The following is a 27,877-nucleotide window of genomic DNA, read 5'->3' on the forward strand; positions in this document are numbered from 1 at the left end:
TTGAGCACTACCACTGGTTAGAGCACTGGCCGAAACTGGCAGCTGTCCAAGGCGGCGAAGCGTCTGACGCGTAGGTGCCAATACCATGCTGATTAGTGGCAAACCTAGTCGAGTGGGAGTTCCCTCGCCAAGCGCCGCATGGTCCAATGATGACTAAGCCATAGTCTCAGAACGAACGCCGGGGCCACGTCATGGCGCACCAGAATAGTACGCCGTTCACTCCACTGTCTCCATGAAGCACGACCAGGAGGAAGTGACGTTACGCCCCGCAGATGCTGCAACTGGAAAGGTGGTGAGTGCTTCAAGTAGCGTGTCCGATGCGTCGGAAGAGGAAAGCTCTTCCTCGTTTCAGGCTATGAGCCGCGGAGACAAGCAGGGCTTTCTACTGCTTGTGCTGCTATACACGCTACAGGGTGTGCCGATCGGCCTTGCATTTGGTACAATGCCATTTCTGCTTAGGTCTCACGTTGGCTATGCAGAAATCGGTACGTTCATGCTAAGTACCTACCCGTACTCGCTCAAGCTACTCTGGAGTCCTATTGTGGACAGTCTATTTGTTAAAGAGTGGCGCGTCCCGCTGCTAGGCTATACGTTATCCCTCGGCCGTCGAAAGAGCTGGGTAGTACCGGTGCAACTGCTAGTTGGCATTACACTTTTTGTTCTCTCGTATTTTGTGGACTCTATTGTTACCCGAAGCGTTGACAACATATACCTAATCACGCTGATTTTCTTCGTGCTAATTTTCATGGCGGCCACTCAAGACATCGCCGTAGATGGCTGGGCTCTAACGCTACTCTCCGATGAAAATGTGGGATATGCTTCGACGGCCCAAACAGTTGGTATCAATATCGGCTACTTTATGAGCTTTACTGTGTTTCTTGCGCTCAATAGTGTCGAGACGTGTAATAAATATCTGCGCTTCCAGCATAAAAACACACCTATTCTCTCGTTATCTGGATACTTGCAAATTTGTGGTGCCTGCTTTATTCTTCTCACGCTATGGCTACTTTTCTTCCAGCCAGAAAAGAGCGAGGAGGACGAAGAAGAAATGGGCTTGATGGAAGTGTATAATGTAATTTGGAGGATATGCAAATTGAAGCATGTACAGCAACTGATCATTATCCATATGATTTGTAAACTTGGCTTTCAAGCTTTCGATGCTGTGCATGGGCTCAAGCTAGTTGAGCATGGCCTCGGTAAGGAAGATTTGGCTTTTGCCGTGCTCATTGACTTCCCCTTCCAAATCGTATTTGGTTATCTCGCTGCGTCCTGGTCCAAAGGCAATCATGCGCTGGAGCCATGGCTTAAAGCGTTTGTATTCCGCCTTCTTTTCGCTGCAGCTAGTATGGGTATATTGGCTGGTATGCCCACGCCGCCCAACAGCATTAGCTCATCATACTTTATGCTGATCATTGCCTCGACTGTGCTTAGCAGCTTCGCAGGTACAGTTCAGTTTGTGGGCATTTCCGCCTTCCATACCCACATTGCAGACCCTGTTATTGGTGGCACGTACATGACGCTGCTGAACACGGTAAGCAACTTGGGCGGGACCTGGCCACGATACTTCGTGCTGAAAATGGTTGACTTTTTCACAATTTCGCAGTGCGCAGCACCACCGGGAATCAACATGAAAAAGGTAACTACGATGCTGGGACGTGCCAATGCCACGTTGAGTCTTGGCGAATGTGCTACAGAAGCTGGAAAACAGCGTTGCCATGCCCAGGGTGGTGTCTGCCATATTGCGCAAGACGGATATTATTGGACCAACACTATCTGTGTGACTATCGGTGCCCTTACCTTCTTCTTCTTTATTTACCCGGTGAGCCGTCGCTTGCAAAAGCTGGCGCCATCTACCTGGCGCATAGCGGCCCACGCCCATTCTCATTAGGCATGCATACACTGGTCGTAGATACATACATTTCCCCACCCCGGAAGTCACGTGCATACCTTCTCCGCGAGTCATCCGGACGTAGCCGTTAGGAACGCACATCCTTAGTGTTCTGACATCATGTCGCAAACGTTTAAGATTACAATTCTGCCTGGTGACGGTATTGGCCCAGAAGTTGTTGAGCAGGCTGTGCGTGTCCTCGAGCGCGTCTCGGAGAAATCGACCAGTTTCAAGCTAGAGATGGCTTCGTTCGATTTCGGTGGTGCTGCTATTGACTCTTCTGGCGAGCCGCTGCCTCCGGCAACGCTCAAGGCATGCCAGGAAGCTGACGCCATTCTGCTTGGTGCTGTTGGTGGCCCGAAGTGGGGTGTGGGCAAGGTCCGCCCGGAGCAGGGCCTGCTGGCCATCCGTAAGGAGCTCGATCTGTACGCCAATGTCCGTCCGGCTCTCTTCCCGTCGGAGTCGCTGCTGGAGCGCTCGCCGCTGCGCCCGGAGATCGCCAAGGGCACTGAATTCATTGTGATCCGTGAGCTGGTCAAGGGTCTGTACTATGGTGACCGTCAGGAAGCCGACCTGGATTCGCCGGACTCGAAGGGCGAGGCTTACGACATGATGGTGTATGACAAGTCGGATGTGCAGCGCATTACGCGTCTAGCTGCGTACTTGGCTATGCGCCAGTCCCCTCCAGCCAAGATTCACTCGATTGATAAAGCCAATGTACTTGCGACTAGCCGTCTATGGCGTCGTGTTGTTACGGAGACGATCGAGTCGGAGTTCAAGGACAAGGGTGTGGAAGTGGACCACCACCTTGTGGACTCGGCGGCTATGGTCATGGTCTCGAATCCGCGCAAGCTTAATGGTATTGTGCTGACAGAGAACATGTTTGGCGATATCCTCTCGGACGAGTCGTCGGTGATCCCAGGCTCGCTGGGTCTGCTTCCGAGTGCCTCGCTCTCGGAGCTGCCGACGGGTGAGAAGCCCTGCAAGGGCCTCTATGAACCGATCCACGGCTCAGCGCCGGATATTGCTGGTCAAGGCAAGGCGAACCCTGTGGGTACCATTCTCTCGGCGGCGCTCCTGCTCCGTTGGTCGCTGGGCTTCGACAAGGAGGCGACCGCGATTGAGCAAGCAGTGCGCAAGGTTCTGGATGCCACTGACATTGGCGGTTTCGGTATGCGTACCGGTGATCTTGGCGGCAGTGCATCGACCAAGGAGATAGGCGACAAGGTGCTCGAGGTCCTTGACTCGTTGCTGTAAGTACGTAGATACACTCGCTTAGTCTGCAGGACGGACATTTTGTGGAGAAGAGGTGATGGCACGATAGGTAGTAATTCGGCCGATATGATTTCGCTTGGCGCACATGCATTATCGCGTCCGCCAGAAATTGATAGCCCGGCACATTGGTCTGTCTCCCGACACTACTGCGACCATTAGGACTGTGACAATGGGACCGGCCAGTGGGAAGAAAAAGAAAGGTGGAAAGACGCCTGTCTTTGATCTATCAGAAGAGTCTGGTGATGGAGGAAAGAGGCACTCGCATTCGAAGCGATCTTCAACACTGCCAACACCAGCACTGTCAGGCCCTTCTATCTCGGAGGAGGGCCTCGTCCGAATGCGACGAAGTGACTCAATTGCTAGTCTGCGCGCCTTTGCACAGATCATTGATGGTCGATCAGGGTACTTTGAGGATGTGCGTAAAACTGATGACGAGATTCGGGCCATCAAGAACGCAGACGTACGTGCATTTTATGAAGGTCAGAATGCTGTCTTGGATGGGTGGCGTGAGGTCGACGAAGTACTTGAGAGCCAGTTTCCTACGGAGATCATGCGACGCTTTTCTATGCCGTATATGCCGAACCTTACTGGTCTTATACATGGATTTGAATCGCCACACGGGCTAAATCACCGCTCGGACTACCCTCACCGTCATCCAGAAGACCATGACGATGGCTTTGGCACAGACGAGGAAAGTGACTCGATATGGTCACATCCTTTCTCACACCACTCTATGCGTCGCTCGCGCCGAATTAGTGAGCGGGCACTTACTTCTCTTTCAGGCTTCTTTGGGCAAGAAGGCAACCTCTCTGGCAGCCAATCGCGCGTGGATCTGGCGGCTGAAAGTTTGCAAGATCTATCGAAATCTCTGGCTGTGAACGAGCACAATAAAGAACGCCCGACACTGGCGGACCTCATCGAACATCCGGAGCTGACAGAATCTGAGGACGATGAAGGTCTGATGCTCGCGAAGCACAAGAAGAAATTTCACAACAAGCATTCGCTCAAGGAGAGTCGATCTATGCTACGCCGTATGCTCACCAGCAACCCTGCCATGTACTCGACGGATGCGCAAAAATACGGCGCTATCCTTAAACTAGACGCAGCGGTGGTAAGTCCCATTACGAAGTCCACGCCTAAAGTGGACGAAGTGGCGGTGACTATCCCCACGAATCGACCTCGGACGGATCAGGTATGGACCAAAGCGGATCACGAACGTGACAAACTTCTGCAGAATGTACCGACACACCAGCGGAAGCAGGATACAGACGCATTTGTGCAGTTTTACATTAACAGTATGTATCCACACGACTTACATCAGTCAATCTGTCCGTGAATCTGCTCCTGGTCGTCGGTAAAGTCGTGGCTGTGTATTCGTCCAACTCGGTTTCGCTGTTGGCGAGCTTGGTGGACAGTGCGCTGGATCTGCTGTGCACAGTGGTGATCTTTATGACATCGCGTGCTTCGGCGTACCGCAGTTGGCACACGTTTTACAAGTACCCTGTCGGCAAACGACGTCTGGAGCCCCTGGGTGTACTCATTTTTAGTGTATGTTACGTGGGTGACTTACATTGCTAGGTACTTATGGTGGTCTCCTTCTTGCAAGTGCTGCTGGAGTCGCTCAATCGCATTTGGGCGATTTATACACATAAACCTTTGGAAGGCGACGTGGCGCTGCCGCTGATCGGTATCTTTTTTATGCTCCTTACTATTGTTGTAAAGACGATGATGTGGCTTATGTGCCACAACCACAAGAACTCCAGTGTGCGTGCCATTGCGCAGGACTCGGAAAATGATGTCATGTTCAACATCGTCTCTTTAATTTTCCCAACGATTGGCGATTACCTTGGGTGGAGTTTGCTGGACCCCTTGGGTGGTGGCCTGCTTTCCCTGTACATCATTTCCGAATGGATCTCGACGATGGCTGACACTACATCAAAGCTCACTGGCAAAGCCGCCGATGCTGAAGATGCAAGTCGCTGCCTTTACCTCGTCTCGCGGTTCTCTCATGTCCAGGCCATTGCTGGATTCGAGATGTACCATGCTGGCGATACAATGGTGGCGGAGGTCGATGTTGTTCTTCCTATGCACTTTAAACTGAAAGAGGCACATGATTTGGGCGAAGTACGTACGAGAGGTTCAGGCTTACGCTAGATTATTACCTATTGTATCGAGAGTTTGACGGGCATTGAGCGGGCGTACATTGTATGTATGAAGCATTTCACTCACGCGACAGCATCTGGATTACAATCCGGCAGGTCAGTCAGGCCATATTGGGCAACGCGGTTAGACGGGACTTGAACGCGACGCCCGCCTTGTATATACGCTTCCTATTTGTAGTCCCACGTACTTTGCTTTCCTTCCTGACGCTGGGCGACTCCCTGCCCCGATCATGTGGAGACGAGCGCCCCCAGGCCCGATCGATGCAGGCGTCGAGCCGCCCTATGTCGCCTGTGCGTCGTCCTTCCACCATGATGTGGCTACCACGACAGGTGCACGCCACGACGCGCATAGCGCTTCAAACGCAGCGCATGCGGTGTATAAGGCCAATAATATGCACTGGTATAATGCCGAGGGCATCCTTGCCCTCACAACGTACTGTAGCGACGGTGCCACGTCGTTCCTCGGCCGGCGGTGTATCCATGCGAGCCGGTGTGTTGTTTGCAGGGTATGTCACTGTATAACTGACGCTAGTCTCTCGGCGCTAGCCATTGCCTTGACTGTGTATGGCGTGTACGTGTGCATACGTGTGACTTACTTCAGTTGGGACTATTTTGCTGCGTTTCGTGTATGGCCCAAAGAGCTGCGTGAGCCATTGCGCGCTGCTTTGAAAGCCAGGTTGCGTGGAAAATGGGAGCGTAGCGCCAAAAATTTCCGCATGTACGTATAACCTCTACTCATATCAGTGCGCTGGATAAAGCCCGCACATTGGACGATAGTCGCCTAGGTGGAAATCGACTATGGAAAACCACTGGCATTGCTATTGCGCTGGCTGATGTGTTGGAAGAGGGCGAGCAGTGGCAAGAAGCTGCCATGGTGTACCTAGATGCCTTCGACGAGATCCAGCAGCGTGGTGACTATGCTACGTCCGTGCCCGTCGAACGGACGCCGCAGGAAACTATGCGGGCGGTCCAACTTGCGCAAAAGATCGGTGAGTTGGCGCAGCGAGACAACGTCGCAGTGCCACCGCTGTACGCATCAGACGACGATCAAAGTCAGACCAATGAGCCAGCCGAAGGCTACCTCACCTGGAGTGTCGAGGAAATGTTGCGGCTGGCGCAGGCGCCACGCCAATCCGACCCGATCGTGCTGTCGGATCTGCCACTTCCACCATGGGTCTCGGAGCAAGAACTCGGCGCGAGCGTGGAGGCTCTTGGTGCGTTCTATGCAAGTCATCACAAAGCGGCCCTGGCTGTGCCATTGTATGTACAGGCCATCTCGACACTGCTACCGCCACGCTCGACAGGTTCGCCGCCCAAACCCCCGCCAACTGTCGCCGACCGCTGCCGTGCCGCGATTCTCATGAACAACATTAGCCAGGCACTGACACAAGATACATCGGATCTCGAGACACTGGAAAAGGCGGTGGCATGGGCGACTAAGGGTCTAGATCTGGCTACCATCACATCGTATCGTGCTGGCTTCATGCGCGATATGCCGGAGAATGAGCAAACTTGGCTCTTACGCTTCAGTGGCTTCGATCCCGAGAAGGTCGGCCCTGTAGCCCCCGTGATCGAAGTTGAAACAGAAGCGCGGCTGCATCAGGTACAGCAGCAGTGTCTTGGCACGCAGTTTGTTCTACTCTACAATCTCGGCATGTTTTACTCGGTATGTATATTCAAACTAACAAAAAAAAGATGCGGGACGACAAGGCCACGGCACGAACGCTTTTCCGCCGCGCAATGCGGCATGCAGAGCGTATGCAATTACGCGATGCACGCTCACAGTGTGCACGCGCGTTGGCCCGACTGGACCGTACATAGGTTAGGCAGCACGACGAATTTTGCGCTCGTCATTGGCACCATGGCGTTCCCACACCTTACTTGGCCAGCCCACGAAGCTGCGGCCTGCCACATGTGTCTTGGTTTTGGCCGCAGGACGTGGACGACGGCCCCAGTCCAGGAGAACAGGTGGCGCTTCATCGATGCCCAGTTCAGCGCGGAGTTCATCGATCGGCTGTGACCACCGCTTTTCCCACGCCACAGAGATCAGAGGTACACGAACATTTTGACCTAGACGCCATGCCCATGGAGCTAGGGCTTGCAATGTTGGCGTATCCGCCGGGTCGCTGGGACGTGAGAGCCATGCACGGCGGTCGTCATTCAGGACACGCAGACTACCGCCCAGCGCTGAAAGACCAGCGACGGGCAAGTGCATGTGTGACGCTTCAAAGTATTTCACAACGGTCTCGCCCAGCGTCGAGGTGGGCATGCCCAGCAAGACATGGTAAAAATCGTGGGTTTCGCGGTATCGCTGTATCACGTAGCGTGTCTCGTATGTCGGCATATAGCGTGCCTCGCATCGTCCATCTGGAACGACCTTGTTAGCTTTGAGCCATTCTATCCATGCACGGCCAAATGTGCCTTCAGGCAACGCAGCCAGCGTCGCTGTATCGACCGTGTGAGAGTTGATCGAAGGGCGCGTCAACATCAAGCAGCGTCCTTCGTGGGTCGATCGCATTTGTGCAATGAGGCGATCGATACTTGGGTACGAAGATACCTGCGTAAGAACTGTCAAGAGATCGCCACGACTGGGACTCGCTAGCAAGCCTACAGCACTGCCGACGCCTAGCAGCGCACGTTCCCATAGGGGCGCAGGCAAGCCGTATTCAGGCGCCTCGTGGGCCTCAAAGGCGTCAGCACGGCCTGATGCCTTATCGGCTAAGCATGCTCGTGATGTATGTAAATGCCGTGGCAGGCTACGCACAGTGGCGACGGCCCTCATTCGAGATCCCTGCAGGCGTAGCATGGGGAAGGTGAGAATCGGGGGGACAGATGAGGGTGTGGCACTACCTCCACTTGCTTTTTTTGTTACCATCGTATGGCCAAAGAGTGTCAATTGTGTGGCACGGCGCGAGCCGTGCTACGGCGGCCCAAGACAGGGCATATGGTTTGCCGTGAATGTTTCTTTACTGTATTTGAAACAGAAGTGCATCATACCATTACCGAGGCGAAGCTATTTCAGCGTGGCGATCGTGTCGCCATCGGTGCTAGTGGCGGCAAAGATTCGACCGTACTGGCCTATGTTATGAAGACGTTGAACGAGCGTTACGACTATGGCTTGGAGCTTTACCTGTTGAGCATTGATGAAGGTATAACGGGCTACCGTGATGATAGTCTAGAAACGGTCAAGCGGAATCAAGAGCAGTATGGCATTCCACTCAAGGTGCTGGGCTACAAAGAGCTATATGGATGGTCTATGGACGACATTGTTCAATCAGTTGGTCGCAAAAACAATTGTATGTGCACCCATTCTGACATTAGGTACCTTTTGTGGTGTATTCCGCCGACAGGCACTGGATCGCGGTGCAGCGTCGTTGGGCGTTGATCATATTGTGACAGGCCACAATGCAGATGATATGGCCGAGACGATTCTTATGAATGGTATGTGCTCACACGTCCCTGACACCAGTATTGCGTGGTGATATTGCGCGCTTGGAGCGGTGCACAGAGATCGTAACCAAGGGCCCTGATACCGAAGAAGATGCGCAGGAAGGCTGCGGCGCAGGCAGTAGCGGATTCGGCGGGAGTGGCATTAAGCGAAGCAAACCGTTCAAGTATGCCTACGAAAAGGAAATTGTGATGTATGCATACTTCAAGCAACTGGATTACTTTAGCACCGAGTGTATCTATTCACCAAATGCATATCGTGGATACGCGCGTGCCTTCCTGAAAGACTTGGAAAGCATTCGGCCTTCGAGTATTATCGATATCATTCAAAGTGGCGAGAATTTGCATGTCGCTAGCCAGGTGAAGCGGGCTGTGCAGCGTACGTATAAAAGGCACTTACCAGGCAGGCACCTGTGTCCGCTGTGGCTACATTTCATCCAATGAGTTGTGCAAGGCGTGTGTGCTACTTGAAGGCCTCAACCGCGGTAATCCTGCCATGGGTATTCGTTCGGACAAGTCGCGTGCTGTGAAAGACGCGCGAAAGGACGATGCAGACATCGGGCGGACAATCCCGCGATGGGAAGGTGTGCAGCGAGCAGGCGCCACAGCGTGGTAGGACTACCGACGCACTATATAGAGCCAGCGAGACAGCAGGCAAAGGATATCACAAAAAGTACAACAGCAGAGAAGGCGCAGGGAATAGGGCAGGCAACCAGTCGTACGACATTAGCGCTTGAAGATCGTCACACAGTCTTCGTCCTCGAGCACATGGTCGCCACCAACACGCTGGCCACGCGGATGCTTCGCGGAGGTGCCCCACACGACGGCATACTTGAACTGCTTGAAAATCTCGCGGTGGATAGCATTGCAAAAGTCTTCCACCGTGCACTTGCCTCGACGCAAAACGACCGGCGCCGTGTAGTCTGGCGGGCTCTTGCGTGGCTTGGTGTAGATACGAACCAAGTCCAACTCGTCCCACATCTTGTCCACCAACTCGTCAACGTTGAGCCACATTCGTGAAGAGATCGGGACAGACTTGGGAATCTTGTAAAGCAAGTCGAGTTCCTCAATAGAGATCGAATCAATTTTGTTCAGCACGTAGATGCAGGGAATGTATATCCGGTTGCCTTCAATGACATCAATCAGCTCATCCACTGTGACATCCTCACGGAACGCAATGTCGGCATTGGAGATGCGGTACTCTGACATGACAGCCTTGATTTCGTCATGGTCAAGCTTGGTCAGTGGCACTGTGTTGGTAATCGCAAGACCACCCTTGTCCTTCTTCTTGACAATGACATTCGGCGGTTTCTTATTCAGTCGAATACCAAAGCCTTCCAGTTCTGCTTCGAGGATACGCTTGTCATGGAGCGGCTTACCGACGTCCAACACGATGAAAATCAGGTTGCACGTGCGAGCCACAGCAATGACCTGACGACCACGACCCTTGCCATCCTTAGCACCCTCGATAATACCGGGCAAATCAAGAATCTGGATCTTCGCGCCACGCACCGTCATTGTGCCAGGTACAGTGGTAAGGGTTGTGAACTCGTAGGCGGCCGCCTCCGAGGTCGTGCCTGTAAGACCGGACATAAGGGTGGACTTGCCGACAGATGGGAAGCCGACAAAACCTACACTTGCAATACCAGTACGAGCAACATCGAAGCCGATGCCGCCACCGCCGCCACCGCCACCGCTAGGCGCAATAAGCTCACGCTTCAGCTTGGCAAGCTTGGCACGAAGTTGACCCAAATGGTAGGCCGTAGCCTTGTTCTTTTGGGTCCCTGATATAAGTAACACAATCCATATACGTACGAGCCATCTCATCTTCAATCTCTTTGATTTTTTGGACCGTCGTCTGCGCATGTTAGTGCTCTTGGACCCTCGTACCTACCATCTTGGGCGAGACAAGGATGCAACAGTAGGGTCAGAACGAAGAAAGTGTAAAGTCTCGGCCGACACTCACAGTACCCACCCAGCCCCGCCAGGTGGTCACTACGCAACGTTAGCTTCCCATGGCCTTGGGTATGTCTGCAGACCAGCGTGTGCTCCGTAACAGCGGAGCGGCTCCCCAAGGAGCTGCAAAGCTGATTATGGCACTGCTCACGTATGCCTTCCATTCTGTATTCCAAACCGTGCGTGCGTCGCCCATTGCACCTTGGGCAGTGACGCTGGCACACATGTCTGACGATGGTACCTCGGGCCATGGAGCTGATCCCATTGTAGTGAACGATCCATGGAAGAAGACTATCGACATCATCATTATCGGATTCCTTGTACTGTTGGGTGGCATTTTTGCCGGTCTTACTCTAGGCCTCATGGGTCTTGACATGGTCAACCTGCAAGTCCTTCTCACGTCAGGCTCGGAGCAAGAACGGGCGCATGCGGCCAAGGTGATGCGTCTTCTGGAGCGCGGCCGACACTGGGTGCTTGTCGTGCTGCTGCTCTCGAACGTTATCGTTAACGAGACGCTCCCAATTTTTCTGTCTGAGTTCGGCTCGGGCCTGACTGCGGTCATTGTCTCGACGGTGCTCATTGTGATTTTCGGCGAGGTAGTGCCGCAGTCGATCTGTGCACGATATGGTCTAGCAATTGGCGCCATGTGCGCGCCTATGGTGCATATATTTATGATCATTCTCGCACCTATTGCTTGGCCTATCGCAAAGCTGCTGGACTACTGCCTCGGCGAGGACCATGGCACGACGTACCGCAAGGCAGAGCTCAAGACTTTTGTCTCGCTTCACCAGCAGATTGGTACAGAGATCCTCAAGGATGATGAAGTGACGATTATTCGCGCCGTACTCGACCTGAACGAGAAAACCCTACGTGACGTAATGACCCCGATTGACGATGTGTATACACTGCCTGTGGACCACGTTCTGGACGAGGATGGCGTCGATGAATTGGTCCAATCCGGCTACTCGCGCGTTCCTATTCATGAACCGAAACGCCCTGATGCTATTCTCGGCATGCTGCTCGTCAAGCAGCTTATTCAGTACGACCCGGAAGACGCGTGGCCCGTCTCGCGCTTCCATCTCAACCCCCTGCCAGAAGCTTCGCCAGAATTGAATCTGCTCGATGCAATTAACTACATGCAGGTCGGTCGTTCCCATATGATCTTGGTCTCTGAGCATCCTGGTGAGCCCTCTGGTGCGCTGGGCGTTGTGACGTTGGAGGATATCATCGAAGAGATGATCGGCGAGGAAATCATCGACGAGACCGATGTGTTTGTCGATGTGCACAACAAGATCCGAGTAGTTCGCCAGAAGCCGGCTGGCATCAAGCAAGACCAGTGGCAGCCGCTCATTCGCGGTATCATTGAGCGTCGCCGCAAGCATGGTGGACCCAACCAGGTGCCGCTGCATAACAGTTATGGCACCATGGGTTCGCGGAGTCACAGCCAGAACAACGCCCAGAAATATGGGTTAGTGCCTTCGCAGAAAGCGCGCGACAAAGTTTCTATCAAGAAAGTCGGATCACTGCGTGGCTACGAATCGCAGGGCGAGATGTCGCCACGCACATTCGACAAGTACATACGTACACCCAGCTCCATGATTTCGTTACAGGGTGGCAGCGACACGGAATTCGGTCCCGAGTCGCTACACCTGTCTGAATCAGAGCAGGCGTGCCATGCGAATGGCCCGTACATTGTGGAAATGGGCGGTAGTCGAAACGAGCGGCCCCGCGTATTGACCGTGGCCGATTTGAATGAGGAGACAGCGCACAATATGCGGTTGCGTGCAGCCGCGAATACATCGTCAACACAAGTACAGATTGAACAAGAGCAGATCAAGCCTTCCCAGAAGAACTAAATAGCTTCCCCATACCATTGAATGATTTTTTTTTTCTTTGTCCTACCTATGGCTAGCCACCATGCAGTGTGCTAATAAATACAATACGATCATTCGGCTGAAGCACATAGTCCATCTCGCCTTCCAATTCCCAGTCACTGTCATTGATGAGCACGAGAATGCCAGGGCGCACATGATCGCCCTCAACAAAAAGCTCTTCCCGCTCTTGGATTAGATGCTGACGTATGTATTGAACCAACGCACGCACATCAGGGTCAGTCCCGTGGATTTTAGGTATATCAAGCTGATGCACCTTCTCATGTGGCGGAGCAAGAAGCAGCTCGGTGCCACCGCTGCAAGTGTTAGTGGGCCGTCGACGATGGGCCTACGTACCCAAACTCCACAGTCACGCGTACCATATGTTCGCTTCTTTCAATGGACGCAGGGAGCCTTGGCGCGAGATTAGGCCATGCGTTGGAATTTGCGATTTCCCGCGTGATATTAGTAGCGGAATTACTTGTACATCACACGCGCAAAATGATTGGATATTTTAACACGCGAGAGTATGTCCGGCACGGAGTAGATGCTCGACACACCAATCAAGCTTCTAATCCATTTTAAGATGGCCATCCGGGCGTAGAATTTGAACCTTCAGTTGAAAAAAGTGCTCGAGATCAGTAACGACAGGATCCCTACATTCCCTTGTCTTGCTACATCCATCGAACGGCAACCACACTACCACTAGTAACCACAAGTGGTATGTATGGCCACCTGCGCAACACACTAACATAATCTAGTCGTCTGCTGATCGCATCATGAAGCAGGTCCGCACCGCGCTCCTGTTACTCTCCGCTACAGCGGCGACGGCGTATGCCCAAGACGCTACCAACACCACAACATCCACTGTAATTTCCGCCATTGTTCTGGCGTTGATTCTTAGTGGTATTTTCATGGTGGCTTTCCTTGTTCTCCGTCCTCGCTTGCCTGCCATTTACCAACCTAAGACCTACCGCTCGAAGCCACCTAGCCGCAACAGTGAGCCATTGTCCAAGGGCATTTTCAGCTGGGTCCCGCAATTCCTTAAGACGCCGGATATGGAGATTTACCGTGTGAACGGTCTGGATGCCTACACGTTCATTATGTTCCTCACGCTCATGATCCGTATCTTTGTGCCGATCTGGATTATCTCTTGGATTGTGCTTATGCCTCTGTACGCGGCCAACGTGCCGAACCACGGTACTGGCTTCTTCCTTTTCACGTTCAGCAACGTCATCAACACGTCGAAGCAGCAGCAGAAGCGTAGCGCTGGTGTGCTGATCTTGCACTACATCATGATCGCCTGGATTTTGTACAACATCCATGTGATGATGCGCCGTTTCATCAAGCTGCGTCAGGACTTTTTGATCTCGCCGCACCACCGCAACTCGAACCAGGCTAAGACTTTCCTTGTGACGGGTGTCCCGAACGAGGTGCTAAGTGAGACGAAGCTTAAGCAGATTTACGGTCAGGTGCCGGGTGGTGTGAAGAAGGTGTGGATCAACCGCAACTTGAAGGGGTTGCCAAAGATGGTGGAAGAGCGTGACAAACTTGTGATTAAGCTGGAGAAGGCTGTAGCGAAGCTCATTAAGAAGGCTGCCAAAAACGTGAAGAAGGGCAAGGCCGAGGCTGTGGATGCGCCGGAAGGCCATTCGCTTTCGCTCGATGTCGCGGAGCGCTACGTGCCGGCGAAGCAGCGCCCAACGCACCGTCTTGGTAAGATTCCGTGCATTGGCCAGAAGGTGGACACCATCACACACAGCCGTCAGGAACTGCGTCGTCTGAACGACGAGATTGAGACGATGCGTCAGCGCGTGACGAACGACTACCAGGAGTACCCGCCGCGGAGCAGTGCGTTTGTGCTGTGCAATACGATGATGGGTGCCCACTTTGCCGCGCGTGCTGAGGCACACCCGGAGCCGTACCGCATGGCCGAGCGTTACTTGGAGATCCACCCGAAAGATGTTGTATGGTCGAACCTGAACTTGAACCCATACGAGCGCAAGATCCGCTCGGTGGGCTTCTGGGTCTTGACGTGGGCCACTGTCATCTTTTGGTGTATTCCGATTGCGATTGTCAGTTTGTTCGCTAACTTCGACTTCCTCAAGGATAAAGTGTTCTTCCTTCATTGGATCAGTGCTATTAAAGGCATTCCCAGGGGTATCATTAAGGCTGTGCTGCCTACGGCTGCGCTGGCTATTCTCAACTCTTTGCTGCCGCCATGGCTACGTTACCTTGCGAAGCAGAGTGGTATTCCGACCCACAACGGCATTGAGCTGAGTCTGTTCACGCGCTACTTTATCTTCCAGGTCATCCAGAACTTCCTGTTCTTGACAATTGTCTCGGGTATCCAGGCTAACGCAACGCAGTTTGTGGACCAGTTCAAGGACCCAGCCGGCTTTGTGGCTACGATCTCGGGTGTGATTCCCAAGGCCTCGACGTTCTTCCTTGAGTACGTATTCTTGCTGGGTCTTTCGGGTGCTGCGGGTATCCTGCTGCAGATTGTGCCGCTCATCCTGTACTATGCCAAGCTCTTCCTCCTCAGCTCGAGCCCGCGTACGATCTGGCACTTGCGCAACGACATGAGTGCGCCAGCATGGGGTGTGCTGTACGGCTCGACGATGCTGATTGTCGTTCTGGCACTGTCCTACATGGTTTTGGCACCGGTCATGAACGGCTTCGCGTCGGTCACGTTCTTCACGTACTACCTTGCCTACCGTTACATGTTCATGTACGTCTACGACTGTAAGCCGCAGAACGAGACGGCTGGCCTGTTCTTCCCACGTGCCATCAGCTTTACCTTTGTTGGTATTTATGTCAGCACGTTCGTCGTGGCACTCATGTACTTCTTCAACAGCGGTGCTAACACGGCCTTTGTGGCTATGGGTGTGCTGACTATCCTTCTGCTGGTGCTGATTGTCGGCTACCACTACTTCCTCATGGACTCGTACGGCAAGCTCATTACCGCGCTGCCACTCATGCTCGACCAGCAGGCCGAGATGCAGCATGGTGGTGACGTTGCGCCGCCGGCACTGCCTGAGAAGGACCAGTACTACGCTGCGGCTGACGGTACTATGGTCCCGGCCAGGTCGCAGAACCATGTGCTCCAGATGGAGGACCCCAGTGTGGATCTCGAGAAGAAGCAGATCGAGGAGGCCAAGACCATCAATGCCTTCTACCACCCCTCGCGCTTGTCGGAGCAAATGGTTCTGTGGTACCCGAACGACAACTACGGTATCGGTCGCTCTCAGGTGGCGGCCGACCATGGTCTTGGCTTTGAGTCGACGACAGACAAGGCCTTTGTCAACGAGAAGTACAAGATTGACGAGAATGCAGAAGTGGCGCCGGGTGAAGAAGACTAAGTACTTCGCCTGCGCGAGGAGTCTCTTATCTTGTTAACTTCCATCTTTCGTTTCCCTTCACTAGCACTAATACTACTACTTACTGCTGGCTTAGCAGACAGATCAAGCCAGACATCGGATTTCGTTCATAGCAAGATTTAATTCATTCATTCATCCTGATATTTTTTGAGGTGACTGACAAGCGACTTGATGTCAAGGCGCGCTATTTTCACGTCGCCACCCAAAATGTTCCCCACACGTTTTGGATTGCTTCCTCCACTACGCTGACATGACAGAGGTTGACTCGGTCGCCCGGGTGTCAGACCGCATCTGTGGCCATATGAACGCAGATCATGCTGATGCCGTAGAGCACTTGGTAATGTACCATGCAAAGCTACCAAGACTACCACGCTGGTCTAAGATGGAGTCCATTGCTGGCACGCATATGATCCTGAGGTATACACCACCCGATCATCAGGGGGCCATCATGGATGAAAACGTCCTACCTTTGATCCGCATCCCGTTTGATCCACCGCTAGAGTCGACGCATGATGCTAGGAAACGGCTGGTGGCGCTGAGTAAGATGTGTCAAGAGGAAAATGAGCGGTTTGCTCGGCAGAACTTACCCCAGGACTTTTGGGACAAGTACAATATGGAAGTGCTTATTGAGCGAGTAAATCGCTTTTGTATGGGTATGTCATGACCTATCTCACACAGGTAGATCCAATCACGATCATTACGTTGCTGACTCTATTGGGGATGGCATGGCACCCTGAACGCATGACGAGCAACGAGATTCTGCAAGCCACACTACCCATATTCCGCACACCATTTCTCGTCATTCTAGCATTCATTGGCCTCATTGCCGTATGGCATGGTATTACAGTGCTCAGCCGCGTTTGGACCAATGCCGAACCATTGCCAATGAACCAAAAATCGATCCCCTCATGGATCTTCAAAACGTTGACAAAGCCCACACTCCCAAGACTGGACGAGGAAGGGTGGCAAAAACAGACAGTATTGATTAGTGGTGGTGCTCGAGGGCTTGGCGCCATGTTGGCCATTCGCTTGGCGGAGCGAGGAGCGAAAGTCATCACATTGGACGTGGGAAAAACCACGGTAAAACACCCCAATCTATCCGCCTACCATTGTGATATTTCAAAACAAATCAATGTGGCATCAGTTGCTCGAAACATCATTTACCGCCATGGCTCACCAACTATGCTCATCAACAACGCAGGTATCCGTCATGGATTTCCATTGCTGGACTTGACTACCTCCGCCATTTCGAAGTACGTTGCCATCAGAACTTACCATCCTTAGAACACTGGAAACCAATACACTTGCTCACTTTTGGCTCTTAAAAGAGTTCCTACCTAGTATGGTTTCCCGAAAACAAGGACACATCGTTACCATTTCTTCCATCATGGGACATGCAGGTGTTGCACAGATGAGTGCGTAAGCTTACACACTGACAGTACAGCGGACTATGTGGCGTCTAAACACGCAGTGGTCGGGCTGCATGAATCGCTTCGATTCGAGCTGGATGCCATTTATGGAACGCCGCACGTACGCACAACATTGGTGACGACGGGGCATTTGCAAGAAACAGACATGTTTACAGGCATCAAGTACAACCGATTTGCACGTTTTATGGCCCCTGCCGTGCAGGCCAGCACGGTCATCGATAAGATCGTGGACGCTTTAGAACGGCAGGAAAGTCGTTACATTATGCTCCCATGGTATGCCATCTGGACCCCTCTCCTTCGATTGCTACCGTCCTTTGTACATGACTTTATTCAACTGGTATGTGTTTGTATACTAACAATAAGGTATTGGGCGCAAACTACTCCATGTCCACCATGTCGCCTTCCGTGCGGGCTTCTTCGATGCCCGACGACGTAGAGCTAAGCACGCTCCCACCTGCAATGCCACAAGAACAGGACACTGTTGCTCATTGACTACTAGGGTCCGCCGCAAGACGAAGATAGGGTTTGATCGTTTTGTAGCCTGGAAATTGAACCGTAGCTTCGTCGTCGTTCACCTTGGGATGAATAATCACGTCATCCCCTGGACGCCAATTGGCAGGCGTAGTGATAGGGTAACGATCACCAAGCTGCAAAGAGTCAATGACACGCAAGATCTCATCAAAGTTCCGGCCTGTAGAGGCGGGGTAGGAGATCTTCAGACGAATGATCTTTTTAGGGTCGATTACTAGTACATCTCGGATCGTGAAAGGTACGCCATTTGCGTCCACATTGGTCGGGTCCAAGGCATCAAGCATATCATATGCCGTAGCGATCGAACGATCGGCATCACCGATTATAGGAAATGCGACATTTGAGCCAGACACATCGTTGATGTCCTCGACCCAACGTCGGTGTGAAGACACATCATTGGCAGAGAGGCCGATGACCTTGACGTGGCGCTTCTCAAAGTCGCTCCGGCGACGGGCCACCTCACTTAGCTCGGTCGTACATACCGGCGTAAAGTCCTCCGGATGGGAGAATAGGATGGCCCAGGATTCATTAAGCCAATCGTGGAAATGGATTGGACCTTGCGTAGTGTCGGCGTAAAAATCAGGCGCAGTCGAACCCAAACGAAGATTCGTCATGCTTGCTGAGGAAATGCCGTGTTAGGCATGTGTGCGGAGAAGACCCTGGACAGGGAAAACTCGGGCCAATCAAAATGACCCATCAAACCTCCCCGTCTCAAACGAAAGCGCATATGCCCGCACTATGCTTGGTCACAAAATTATATAACGTCGCCCCGCCACGCCACCGAGTTTGACACCCATCTACTAATTAACAATGTCGAACAACGAAACTGTCCGTGGCGCTATCCACAACACTGCCAAGGAGGCCTCTCAGTCGGTGAGCAACTCTGCCAACAACGCGCAGGGCTCGTCCGACACTGCTGCTAAGGGCCACCATATGGTATCGAACATGAGCGAGAAGATCAGCGAGAAGCTCCCGAAGGTCGAGAATGATCTCCACCACTCGTTGGACAAGGGTGAGCAGAAGCTGAACAAGGCTGCCAACTACGTCGAGGACAAGGCTGACAATGCCGCCTCGAAGGAGAGCTCTAAGGCTTCGGAGCACAATGCTGAGCCAAGCACCCTTACTCGTCTCTCGGAGCAGGCGCAGCAGTACGCTTCGGACACCCTAAACTCGATCAGCAACACCCTCCACGGTGCTGGTGACAAGGCCGCGGTCAAGGCTGACAAGGTGGACGGCACTGAGCAGACTAGCTACCTCGAGTCGGCTCGCCAGGCCGCTGTTGACGCTCTTGGCAAGGCCCAGGAGTACATTGCGGGCTCGAACACTACCACCACTACCTCGAAGTAAAGCTGTGAATAGCTACATTGTATATACTAGCAGTAATAATTTCGCTATTTGACAGACTTTAGACTTGGCCCGCGCGTACCGTTTTACGTTTGGACAGCCCGTTGCCACGTGGTACATGCCTGGAGGAGCAGGTATCTCTCCTACGTGCGTGTATGGCAACGCGAATCCAGTATGGGGAGCTTAGCGGAGGATATGCTAACAGCCTATGCCGGGAATGTGCTTGGTCCTGAGAAAAATGTCTCCTATTATGAACGAATGCAGCAAAAAGAGTTGCCCAAGTACCTAGATGAAGATAACACACCGTTTTGGTCAGCACCGTGGCGGACCTTGCAAGATACAAATGCGTCGGGCGTCAGTGTGACGTCTTCAGCACGTCAACGCGAAGAAGAAGAGCGTGCTGCCATGGAAGAATGGGAAGAAGGTGTGCGCCAACTACAACTTGCATTTCAGCTTGTGTTAATTCCTTTGGTGGGAAAATGGTTTGGGCGGCGTTGGAGCTATTGGTGTACGTATAGAATGCAAAGTAACGTCCAGTGTTTATGAAGTGGTATCGAAGGACTGTATAAGTACCACTTTTACGTCGCAGTCGGCATGCAGCCAAATGGACCCTGTGGGGACATGTTTGGCTTTCTCCTTCAAACCCTTTATAACGTGGAAACAAATATACCCAGCGACAGAGTTACAATCTCCTCATGGACTCGGATTGGATGGCATCATGGCAAGACGCTGCACCATATCAAATATTTGTGCGTGCGGCTCACTCAATATAGTCTAAGGACCTGTTGGCAGTGCAAAGAAGCGCCTATGGGAAAAAAAATGTGTCCCTGCCTGCTAACGCATCTCCTGAATGATAATGGATTCTATATAGGCATGGGAATGACGATAGAAAGATTCGGTGGCTAGGCATGCGCTCTCTCCGATCATGCCAAGAATGTCAAGATGCGGATGACAAAGCACAACAAATGAATTGTACGCAGATCTCGCTTCTTTGACAATACCATGGATCCGTTAGAAGCTCTTCCACGTATTGTAATTGTGGATCACCACGATTCATACACACGAAATCTCCTCTATCTGATTTCAAAATGCTTTGATCCTGAGCCAAGCCCTGAGTTGCTAGTGAGTCGCGTAGCTGTGATTCCACATACCCACCCTGCTCTATCGCCTCATACGTTTGAAGACCAAGTCCTTCCTCACATTGATGCTGTGATTTTGTCACCGGGACCGGGTACATCGGAAACAGACAGTGATTTCGGCACGTCGCTGGCCCTGCTCCAGGACGAAGCCCTCCACGATCTCCCTTTTCTTGGCGTTTGTCTAGGTCATCAAGGCTTGGCAACGGGGTTGGGTGCTACCATCAAACAGCTGAAAGAGCCGTTTCATGGAAGAAAGCGGAAAATAGTGAAAGAACAAGGTTGGGAGAGAAAGGAAGGGTTCTGCGGCATAATGGATGGGGTTCCTGATGGTACAGAGGTCATCTGCTACAACAGTCTGGTGGTCGAAGAAGAGAGTTTACCTAGCTGCCTAAGAGTCACATCACGGTCTATTGACGATCATGAGGACATTGGCACGATTGTTCAATCCATGGAACATGAGTCTCTCCCACGCTATGGAGTGCAATTTCACCCAGAAAGTATTGAGACCACAGGCGGTACCACAGTGTTGAGCAACTTCCTGCATAATGTGCGGGAGATCTGGAATCAAAAGGATCCAGCCAGAGTGCGATCATGGAAGGACGCAAACACATGCCTTCCGTACCACATACGCAGTCTGGGCAGTGCTTGTGTAGCGCTCGGTACGAGCATTGGCATTTGCTCGCCACGTTGGCGCGTTTTATCCAAGAGCGTACCAGCGTCAGCGACGACGCTCGAGCATGTCATTGCTTATCAATTCCCATATTTGGCAGAGATGGTTTTTCGAAATGGATGTCCGAACTGTATTTGGCTGGATAGCGCAAGCCCTCGTGATCCTCAAAGCAATGTGTCAACGTTAACAAATGCAGACTTTTATTTGCATTATGATATGGCGGGGTGCCTTACTGTGCATCATCCAGGTGAAGACGTAGGGAAGCACCCCGGAGTACATCTTGATCTTGCCGCCTATACCTCGCTATGGCATTGGATGGATCAAGTGCAACGCACCATGCAGGCGCAAACCAGGGGATTGGAGAAAAGTGAGAAGCCATCCTTCCGTACTGGCTTTGCCGGGTTTTGGAGCTATGAGATGAAGGATGAATCACTGAGCCTGGGTTCACTGCATCCAGATAAATACCGAGCAGGCAACCAAGGATGTATGGACCGATCCAAATTGCCCGCTGCGTATTGGGCCTTTTGCTCGCGTGTGCTATGTTTTGACCATGAAACACGAACTTGGAACATGCATGCGCTGGTGGATGAAGGGGGTAAGACGAGTGATGCCATCTCCGCGCTGGAGAGGAGTGGAGTTACGCTAGGACTCTCGGAGGAAGACGCCTTGACGTGGTTCCAATGCGTCGAAACAAAGCTTCAAGACACAACGACCAGTACCATGACAGTGTCACCTCTCCCGCCCATCACATTGCATGGCTTGGACAATGCAGAGGTTTATATGCAAAAAATCGAAAAAGCTCGCGAGCTCATTAGTATGGGCGAAAGCTACGAGATCTGCCTCACGACACAATTTGAGGGGAAAGTGCTGGAGGAGGCGGACTATAACAAGTACTTTGCCCTGTACTGCTCTCTGCGGCGGAAGAACCCTGCACCTTTTTCAGCCTATGTGGAACTGCCAACTGTCCATGGGACACCACAAGCTATCCTATCGACTAGCCCAGAAAGGTTCCTCACTGTATCGGATAGGGGTACAGTAGAAATGCGACCTATCAAAGGGACCAAAGTACGGCCAGGCTGGGGCGCAGGCGAAGAGGACTGGCTTGCACGAGCCAAAGAAGAACCAGACATGAGGGCATTTGTGGCTGCAGAGGACCGACGACGACGACAACTGCTGGAAGCGGACCCCAAAGAGCGAGCTGAGAACCTGATGATCGCAGACTTGATCCGGGCTGATCTACAATCTGTGTGCTTCCCTGGCACAGTGGAAGTGCCAAGACTCATTGCATTGGAGACCTACGTGACAGTCCACCAGCTTGTGACCTCCGTCGAAGGCACACTGCGACCGAGTATTGGATGTGTGGATGTGACTAGGCGGTGCTTCCCACCAGGCAGCATGACAGGGGCTCCGAAACGGAGGAGTGTGGAGCTAATTGAGACGCTGGAACGATCGGCGGACGACCCTGAATCAACGACACGTCGTCGAGGTATTTACTCAGGCGCCTTGGGGTTCATTGGGGTGGACGGCGCATCAAGTCTATCGGTTGTTATCAGGACCATTACCATGCAGGGCGCCAATGCATTGGTGGGTGCTGGTGGAGCTATTACGTTCCTATCTTCTCCAGAAGGCGAATGGGATGAAGTGTTGACCAAGCTGGGGTCAGTTGCTTCGCTGGCCCCTTCGAAGTGAAAGAAAGGACTACATTTCACCGCATTCTTTTGTGAGTCATGTATATAGCATACCTGTAATACGAATGTCGATTCGAGGGCGATTGTTGGGACCACACGGTGTATTTTCGATTTTGCGTACTACCAGCATCCCTTCGACGACCTTGCCGAAAACGACATGCTTCCCGTTCAGAAACTCGGCAGGTTGTGTAGTGATGAAGAACTGGGTAAGTGGATAGAGACGTACTTGGCATCCATTGGTATTAGGTCCAGAATTTGCCTAAGGTCAATGTGTTATGCAACGTACCATACTCAATAGCCCTGGTGCATCGTGCTTTAAGGAGAAGTTTTCGTCAGGAAACTTATCACCATAGATCGAAAAACTTCCAGTGCCATCAGCATGGATGAAGTCACCACCTTGGCACATAAAATCTCTGATAACACGGTGGAATACACAGTCTTTATAGCCCATAGGCTTATGGTTGACTCTGTCGGTAAGTCAGCACAAGGCCTACCTGTGCTCTCCTGTGCACAATTGACGGAAATTCTCCGCCGTTCTGAAGTTAGGAGGGGGTCGCTCACGTACTTCGGCACAATATCTGAGAAGAGCTCAAACTTGATTCTTCCTACAGCTGTTTCACCGATGGATATGTCGAAGAAGACAATGGGTCGGCCATTCGTGCCAGCCCCGGACATTGTATTGTTGGACGATGGCAGCCGAGTGTGTTGCAAGTGGAGGCATCTGGTTCGTGTGCACAGATTTTGTCCCATTTTCGATACTGCGCTGTGTCCACCATGTCACGCATATTCGCTAGCCAGCGCATATTTCGTACCCGTATAGTACCCACTCATGTGCTTCCTTGTTTGGCACATCCTCGCATTCAACTACCAGCACGGTCTATTCATCACTCTTCCAATGTATTCAGCTCTAGACGGTCGGACCCTGTAACGTACGTATCTCTTTCTGCTCACACGGCAGTGATGACTTTTACGATCCTCTCGTGAATATTTTGGAAGATGATTCAGTCCAGATTCGTGTTGCCAAGGTAACACCGACATCTATCAAGCTGGCAGATGGACTGATTACTCCTCCCAACTGTATCTTCTTGGACGGCAAAGTGTTTGAATGGTCTCCGCCCGAAATCGACCCCATGAAAGCTATGCCCAATGGAAGTGGTTGGGAGGCCTGGGATGACAGTATCTGGTCACTTTTTGAGCTAGTCTCGCCGAAGCCTGGTATGTGATGGTCCAAGTATCTAATGCCTGCTAGAAATCTTGATTATTGGCACGGGCAACACTGTGCTACCTGTGCCCAACCGAATCCGTTCCTACTTACACTCCCTCGGAATCCAACTCGACGTACAAAATACAGTATGTATTCGTGTATACTTACTCAGAAAAACGCATGCTCATCGTTTAATCTTCTATCTGAGGAAGGTCGAAGAGTGGCAGCTGCTCTTTTGCCGATGAAATAAGCCAGGCAGTTTAATCCATGGGCTTGAAGACCTTGACATCGAAGTAAGAGATGAGGTAATATGAGAACGTTGCACCAACGTATCCCACCCCTGTGTATATGAGCAGCCGAGGAAAGTCTAGGTGTAAATCCACGCGCACATACATACCTTGGCAGAATCTCTCATCAAAATAGGTTTTCTCTTCTTGCGATGAATGCACTTCCGAAACTGATGTTGTTAGGTTCTCTTCAGAGACCTTTTTTCGCCGCCTCAAGTCCTGCTTTAATGGCAATGCATCTGCGTCCTTTGCCTTTGTCGTTCCAACGGTGACAAACTCCTGGTTTCTGGATGGCATGACCAGTCGCTTCATATTCAGGTACAGCCAAGGGATAGCGCACTTGAGAATGGGCGTGGAAATAACTTTCCATAAAATAAGCGGCACAATGGCTATATGGTCAGACATAGTTTAGCTCGTACCAAACAGCAAGGATGCGACAAGTTTGCCTAGAGTGCTCTCCACAACCACATGGCTCCAGAACGTACCCAGATAAAACATCCAAGAAGGAGGCAGCATTTGAGTCAACACCTTCAGCTTCATATCCAAATATCCCATATCCTCGAAATAATAGTTATTCGTCCGCCAATTGCCCAATGCTACTCCAACATACGAGCCAATAAAGCAGACCACTACCTGTTAGTTTCGAATGTGCATACCATCTTCATAGCATGGGCAAGGTAATATCGGGATAGGATGGATTGCAAGTGCGATACAACCAAGTACAAAAATCGAAATTGGCACTAGGGTGTTAAATCAACGCCGTAAAGTGGACGTACCCAAGGGAGACGAGACTTGAAGGAGATCAATAATTACCACATCCAACGCAATGGAGCCAGTAGCTACAACAGCACCGATAAGACATCCTACAATGCAATCTTCCGTCAGAGTTACCATAATGACATACCGATATAAGTATGCATACCGAGGTATAGCCTGCCAAAAATAATGGTGAAAGCGTATATGACAAGCAGCGACTCAAGTGCATAGGTATCGACAAAAAGCATATGCCAAAGATCTGGCGATGACATATATCCGATATTCCGTAGTAGCGTGATGGCGCGTCGTGCCTGCATGGCATAATAGTAGAAAATCACGCACATGCTAATGCTGTTGGCTGAATGAGTAGATGGGAAACCATATTCTAAATGGTATGTCCCAACAATAAGACGTCGAACAGGAGGACAAATGGGTCGCTTAACACAGAAATAATCCTAAATGTCAATAGTGCCACAGCACAATACCAACTTTTAACACGGCCGTTAAGTATACAGCCAATGCGGAGGTAAGAATAAGTCTGGTTATTAGTGTTCAACATCGTGGATACCAACATTCTTCCGAACTTTGGATCGATTAAAAGGTACGTTGGAGGTAAAAATAAGAGGAAAAATGTATGTGAACCCAGGAAAGAGGAGTACAAAAAGTACTGGTCTAACCATGGGTGCGACACTTTGGCCTTCAGTTCGTACACGGAATTATGGTACAAGACATACCTGAAGGGCAGCGATAGACCTTGAATGCGATTCAACATATGTTAAAAGTATATTGCGAACACGGACAGCCCAAAAAGGCCGCCGATCCAGGAACTCATCCTTCATTATGGGCCTATTCGTAAGGACACTCGGATTGTCGCGGATGAAGACGAGTGGAGGGAGATTTCAAACACCGGTATATGTGGAGATGCGTATACTTCTACAACACCTAGGGCCTGTTGTTAATGTTACCTTCTCGGCTTCTCAAGCACCGAGTCTCATTCAGTGGGCTTATAATGCGTATAGGGAAATAAGCGATGGGTTCTAACTTCTGTTCATATACGTCTCTTGTGTCTTCATATGTCTTTCCAGAAACATTTCACTTTTCTATTCATTCTCTACGTCCCTTTCATGATACTAAACTCACTCTTGTTCACGCAATTCTAAGTTTGGAGAGCCTTTTCTTTTTACCGTGGTTGCTCTTTGCCCTGTTTCATGTTATGTATTGGTGGGTGAACTCACCCTCACGTGAGCTGAACGATGATCTTTATTTAAACTGTGCCTGGTGATGTGGAGATCGATAGGTATATATAGATTTCACCTCAGTGCCTAGCCAATTAAACTCTCGTATCGACAAATCAACTTGAGTTTATACAGAGAACTACTCATGAAGGCAATGTGTTCTCTCCCGACGTAGAGCATTTGGTTGCTCATGACTACATCCAATCTACTAATAAAGTTCTTCTTCCTGAACCTTGTATCATTACAGTATGGTATTGACAGTACACTATGGCTACCTACCGTCTTCTCCTACATACGATCCTTAACGGGCAATAGTGCGTCGCTTTACTTGAGTTTGGCACAGTTCCTTCCGGCTGCTGTACAATTCTTTGTCTCACTTCTGGTCGGGCCTATCTTAGCCTTCTGGGGACTAAGTGTTAAGTGGTCTACTGTTGTTTTTGTCTTATTCTCAGCCATAGGGAACTCTCTCTATTCTTGTGCTGCTGAACATGGCATCGGAGACGTTTGGGCCATTATTGGTGGAAGGCTACTTTGTGGGTTATAGAGCGGGTCATTTTCTCTAGCCATGTCTTACATTGTCACTTCTACGTCAACAGAGGAACGATTACCCGCACTCTCTCTATTTCGAACCTTTGCCGGCATCGCCCTCGTGATCGGTCCGATCTTAAGCGTTGTGTTGACTTTATTTTCATTCCATATCGGTAAGTTCATTGTCAATCCCTACAATTCTCCCACCTTTGTCTCTTCTGCCATTGCTCTCATTGTCGCTCTCGTTACGGCTTTCTTTGTACAAGAGAAGAAGGCTAGCAAATACAATCTTATCCATATCATCAAGACACTCGCACAATTTAAAGAAGGGCTCCAATGGTGTCTGAGCTGTGCCTTCGTACCTGCTGGTATTACTATTTTTTCTTCTTTTCTCATGTCAAACGTCTTTTTCTTGATGTCTGATTTGTTGAGCTCACCATCCTTCTGGCATTATAATTTGACGCTCATTTCGGGGCTGCAAGCTATTGTATTTTTTAGTTTCTCTTGTTCGCAGTTTGTGCACTTAACGTATGAGAAAATGGATTGAGAGCCGATTAAATCAATCGGAAACGGTTATGGAAGAATCAGGATGTGAAGATGCGAAAGAGAGAGAAAAGCAGGTTCGTCTTAAAAACTCGGCAAGGTCTGAAGCCATTCTGTCTTCCATTTCTTTCGTGGTATCCATCCTAGATGCTATCCGCCCATTGACATCTATTATAACGTTGCAAAGTATGTAGTTTATCTGTACTGTGATTGAATGTGATATACACTGAAACCTATCCTACACGTAAGGTTCATAGACCTTTCAAGAGGCTTTAGAACCTCGTTGTTCGGCGAATCCTTTATCTAATCTTTGCCAAGATTTAGGCTTTGGTAACGGAGGGTTGATTGGGTCCGTTATATTTATCTTTGCTAATGTCGTTATCTCCACTCATAACAGAGAAGGAAGATATACCAAACAACTATTAAAGTAGCACGTTCTTTTCTATTTGTTTAACCCATAGCGTGGTTTCTTGTCAGGTTTCTCTACGGACGTTGTAAAAGGAGATAAAAACTCTCTATCTCATCCATGTAATGTGCCACACA

At 51.0% G+C, this 27,877-nt stretch overlaps 14 protein-coding genes across 14 annotated transcripts; 9 read left to right on the top strand and 5 right to left on the bottom strand.

Moving 5' to 3' along the window:
* Positions 1-232: 232 nt before the first annotated feature.
* Positions 233-1,888, top strand: Malapachy_3954 (mfs general substrate transporter; the record flags this gene model as incomplete). The annotated part of the gene is made up of 1 exon (XM_018138411.1): positions 233-1,888. One exon carries the CDS (start codon positions 233-235, stop codon positions 1,886-1,888), a length of 1,656 nt encoding a protein of 551 aa, XP_017991874.1.
* A 120-nt stretch (positions 1,889-2,008) lies between these two features.
* Positions 2,009-3,145, top strand: Malapachy_3955 (3-isopropylmalate dehydrogenase; the record flags this gene model as incomplete). Its single annotated transcript, XM_018138412.1, has 1 exon — positions 2,009-3,145. The coding sequence occupies one exon, from the start codon at positions 2,009-2,011 to the stop codon at positions 3,143-3,145; it is 1,137 nt and encodes a 378-aa protein (XP_017991875.1).
* A 355-nt stretch (positions 3,146-3,500) lies between these two features.
* Malapachy_3958 (cation diffusion facilitator) lies at positions 3,501-5,453 on the top strand (the record flags this gene model as incomplete). The annotated part of the gene is made up of 5 exons (XM_018138415.1): positions 3,501-4,458; positions 4,485-4,711; positions 4,742-5,287; positions 5,318-5,368; positions 5,400-5,453. 5 exons carry the CDS (start codon positions 3,501-3,503, stop codon positions 5,451-5,453), a joined length of 1,836 nt encoding a protein of 611 aa, XP_017991897.1.
* A 1,749-nt stretch (positions 5,454-7,202) lies between these two features.
* Malapachy_3960 (ubiquinone biosynthesis protein mitochondrial) lies at positions 7,203-8,107 on the bottom strand (the record flags this gene model as incomplete). The annotated part of the gene is made up of 2 exons (XM_018138417.1): positions 7,203-7,205; positions 7,238-8,107. The coding sequence occupies 2 exons, from the start codon at positions 8,105-8,107 to the stop codon at positions 7,203-7,205; spliced, it is 873 nt and encodes a 290-aa protein (XP_017991557.1).
* A 96-nt stretch (positions 8,108-8,203) lies between these two features.
* Positions 8,204-9,388, top strand: Malapachy_3948 (ctu1cytoplasmic trna adenylyltransferase; the record flags this gene model as incomplete). The annotated part of the gene is made up of 4 exons (XM_018138407.1): positions 8,204-8,621; positions 8,647-8,766; positions 8,795-9,151; positions 9,180-9,388. 4 exons carry the CDS (start codon positions 8,204-8,206, stop codon positions 9,386-9,388), a joined length of 1,104 nt encoding a protein of 367 aa, XP_017991849.1.
* A 110-nt stretch (positions 9,389-9,498) lies between these two features.
* Positions 9,499-10,669, bottom strand: Malapachy_3961 (developmentally regulated gtp binding protein 1; the record flags this gene model as incomplete). Its single annotated transcript, XM_018138418.1, has 3 exons — positions 9,499-10,556; positions 10,588-10,630; positions 10,667-10,669. The coding sequence occupies 3 exons, from the start codon at positions 10,667-10,669 to the stop codon at positions 9,499-9,501; spliced, it is 1,104 nt and encodes a 367-aa protein (XP_017991553.1).
* A 118-nt stretch (positions 10,670-10,787) lies between these two features.
* Positions 10,788-12,584, top strand: Malapachy_3946 (membrane protein; the record flags this gene model as incomplete). The annotated part of the gene is made up of 1 exon (XM_018138405.1): positions 10,788-12,584. The coding sequence occupies one exon, from the start codon at positions 10,788-10,790 to the stop codon at positions 12,582-12,584; it is 1,797 nt and encodes a 598-aa protein (XP_017991827.1).
* Positions 12,585-12,636: 52 nt separating this feature from the next.
* Malapachy_3967 (ubiquitin-related modifier 1 like protein) lies at positions 12,637-12,982 on the bottom strand (the record flags this gene model as incomplete). The annotated part of the gene is made up of 2 exons (XM_018138424.1): positions 12,637-12,916; positions 12,957-12,982. 2 exons carry the CDS (start codon positions 12,980-12,982, stop codon positions 12,637-12,639), a joined length of 306 nt encoding a protein of 101 aa, XP_017992009.1.
* A 396-nt stretch (positions 12,983-13,378) lies between these two features.
* Positions 13,379-15,961, top strand: Malapachy_3974 (hypothetical protein; the record flags this gene model as incomplete). Its single annotated transcript, XM_018138430.1, has 1 exon — positions 13,379-15,961. One exon carries the CDS (start codon positions 13,379-13,381, stop codon positions 15,959-15,961), a length of 2,583 nt encoding a protein of 860 aa, XP_017991961.1.
* A 466-nt stretch (positions 15,962-16,427) lies between these two features.
* Positions 16,428-17,901, top strand: Malapachy_3979 (retinal short-chain dehydrogenase reductase; the record flags this gene model as incomplete). Its single annotated transcript, XM_018138435.1, has 4 exons — positions 16,428-16,632; positions 16,662-17,232; positions 17,419-17,746; positions 17,773-17,901. 4 exons carry the CDS (start codon positions 16,428-16,430, stop codon positions 17,899-17,901), a joined length of 1,233 nt encoding a protein of 410 aa, XP_017991793.1.
* Positions 17,895-18,554, bottom strand: Malapachy_3963 (cysteine peroxiredoxin; the record flags this gene model as incomplete). Its single annotated transcript, XM_018138420.1, has 1 exon — positions 17,895-18,554. The coding sequence occupies one exon, from the start codon at positions 18,552-18,554 to the stop codon at positions 17,895-17,897; it is 660 nt and encodes a 219-aa protein (XP_017991547.1).
* A 196-nt stretch (positions 18,555-18,750) lies between these two features.
* Malapachy_3985 (hypothetical protein) lies at positions 18,751-19,287 on the top strand (the record flags this gene model as incomplete). The annotated part of the gene is made up of 1 exon (XM_018138441.1): positions 18,751-19,287. One exon carries the CDS (start codon positions 18,751-18,753, stop codon positions 19,285-19,287), a length of 537 nt encoding a protein of 178 aa, XP_017991738.1.
* A 2,376-nt stretch (positions 19,288-21,663) lies between these two features.
* On the top strand, positions 21,664-22,782 carry Malapachy_3980 (para-aminobenzoate synthase; the record flags this gene model as incomplete). Its single annotated transcript, XM_018138436.1, has 1 exon — positions 21,664-22,782. One exon carries the CDS (start codon positions 21,664-21,666, stop codon positions 22,780-22,782), a length of 1,119 nt encoding a protein of 372 aa, XP_017992060.1.
* A 36-nt stretch (positions 22,783-22,818) lies between these two features.
* Positions 22,819-23,456, bottom strand: Malapachy_3971 (peptidyl-prolyl cis-trans isomerase h; the record flags this gene model as incomplete). The annotated part of the gene is made up of 5 exons (XM_018138428.1): positions 22,819-22,983; positions 23,008-23,040; positions 23,068-23,248; positions 23,276-23,317; positions 23,347-23,456. The coding sequence occupies 5 exons, from the start codon at positions 23,454-23,456 to the stop codon at positions 22,819-22,821; spliced, it is 531 nt and encodes a 176-aa protein (XP_017991796.1).
* Between the last annotated feature and the right edge of the window lie 4,421 nt (positions 23,457-27,877).

The sequence above is a fragment of the Malassezia pachydermatis genome (genome assembly GCF_001278385.1).
Source record: "Malassezia pachydermatis strain CBS 1879 chromosome Unknown scaffold4, whole genome shotgun sequence".
NCBI classification, from domain to species: Eukaryota; Fungi; Basidiomycota; class Malasseziomycetes; order Malasseziales; family Malasseziaceae; genus Malassezia; species Malassezia pachydermatis.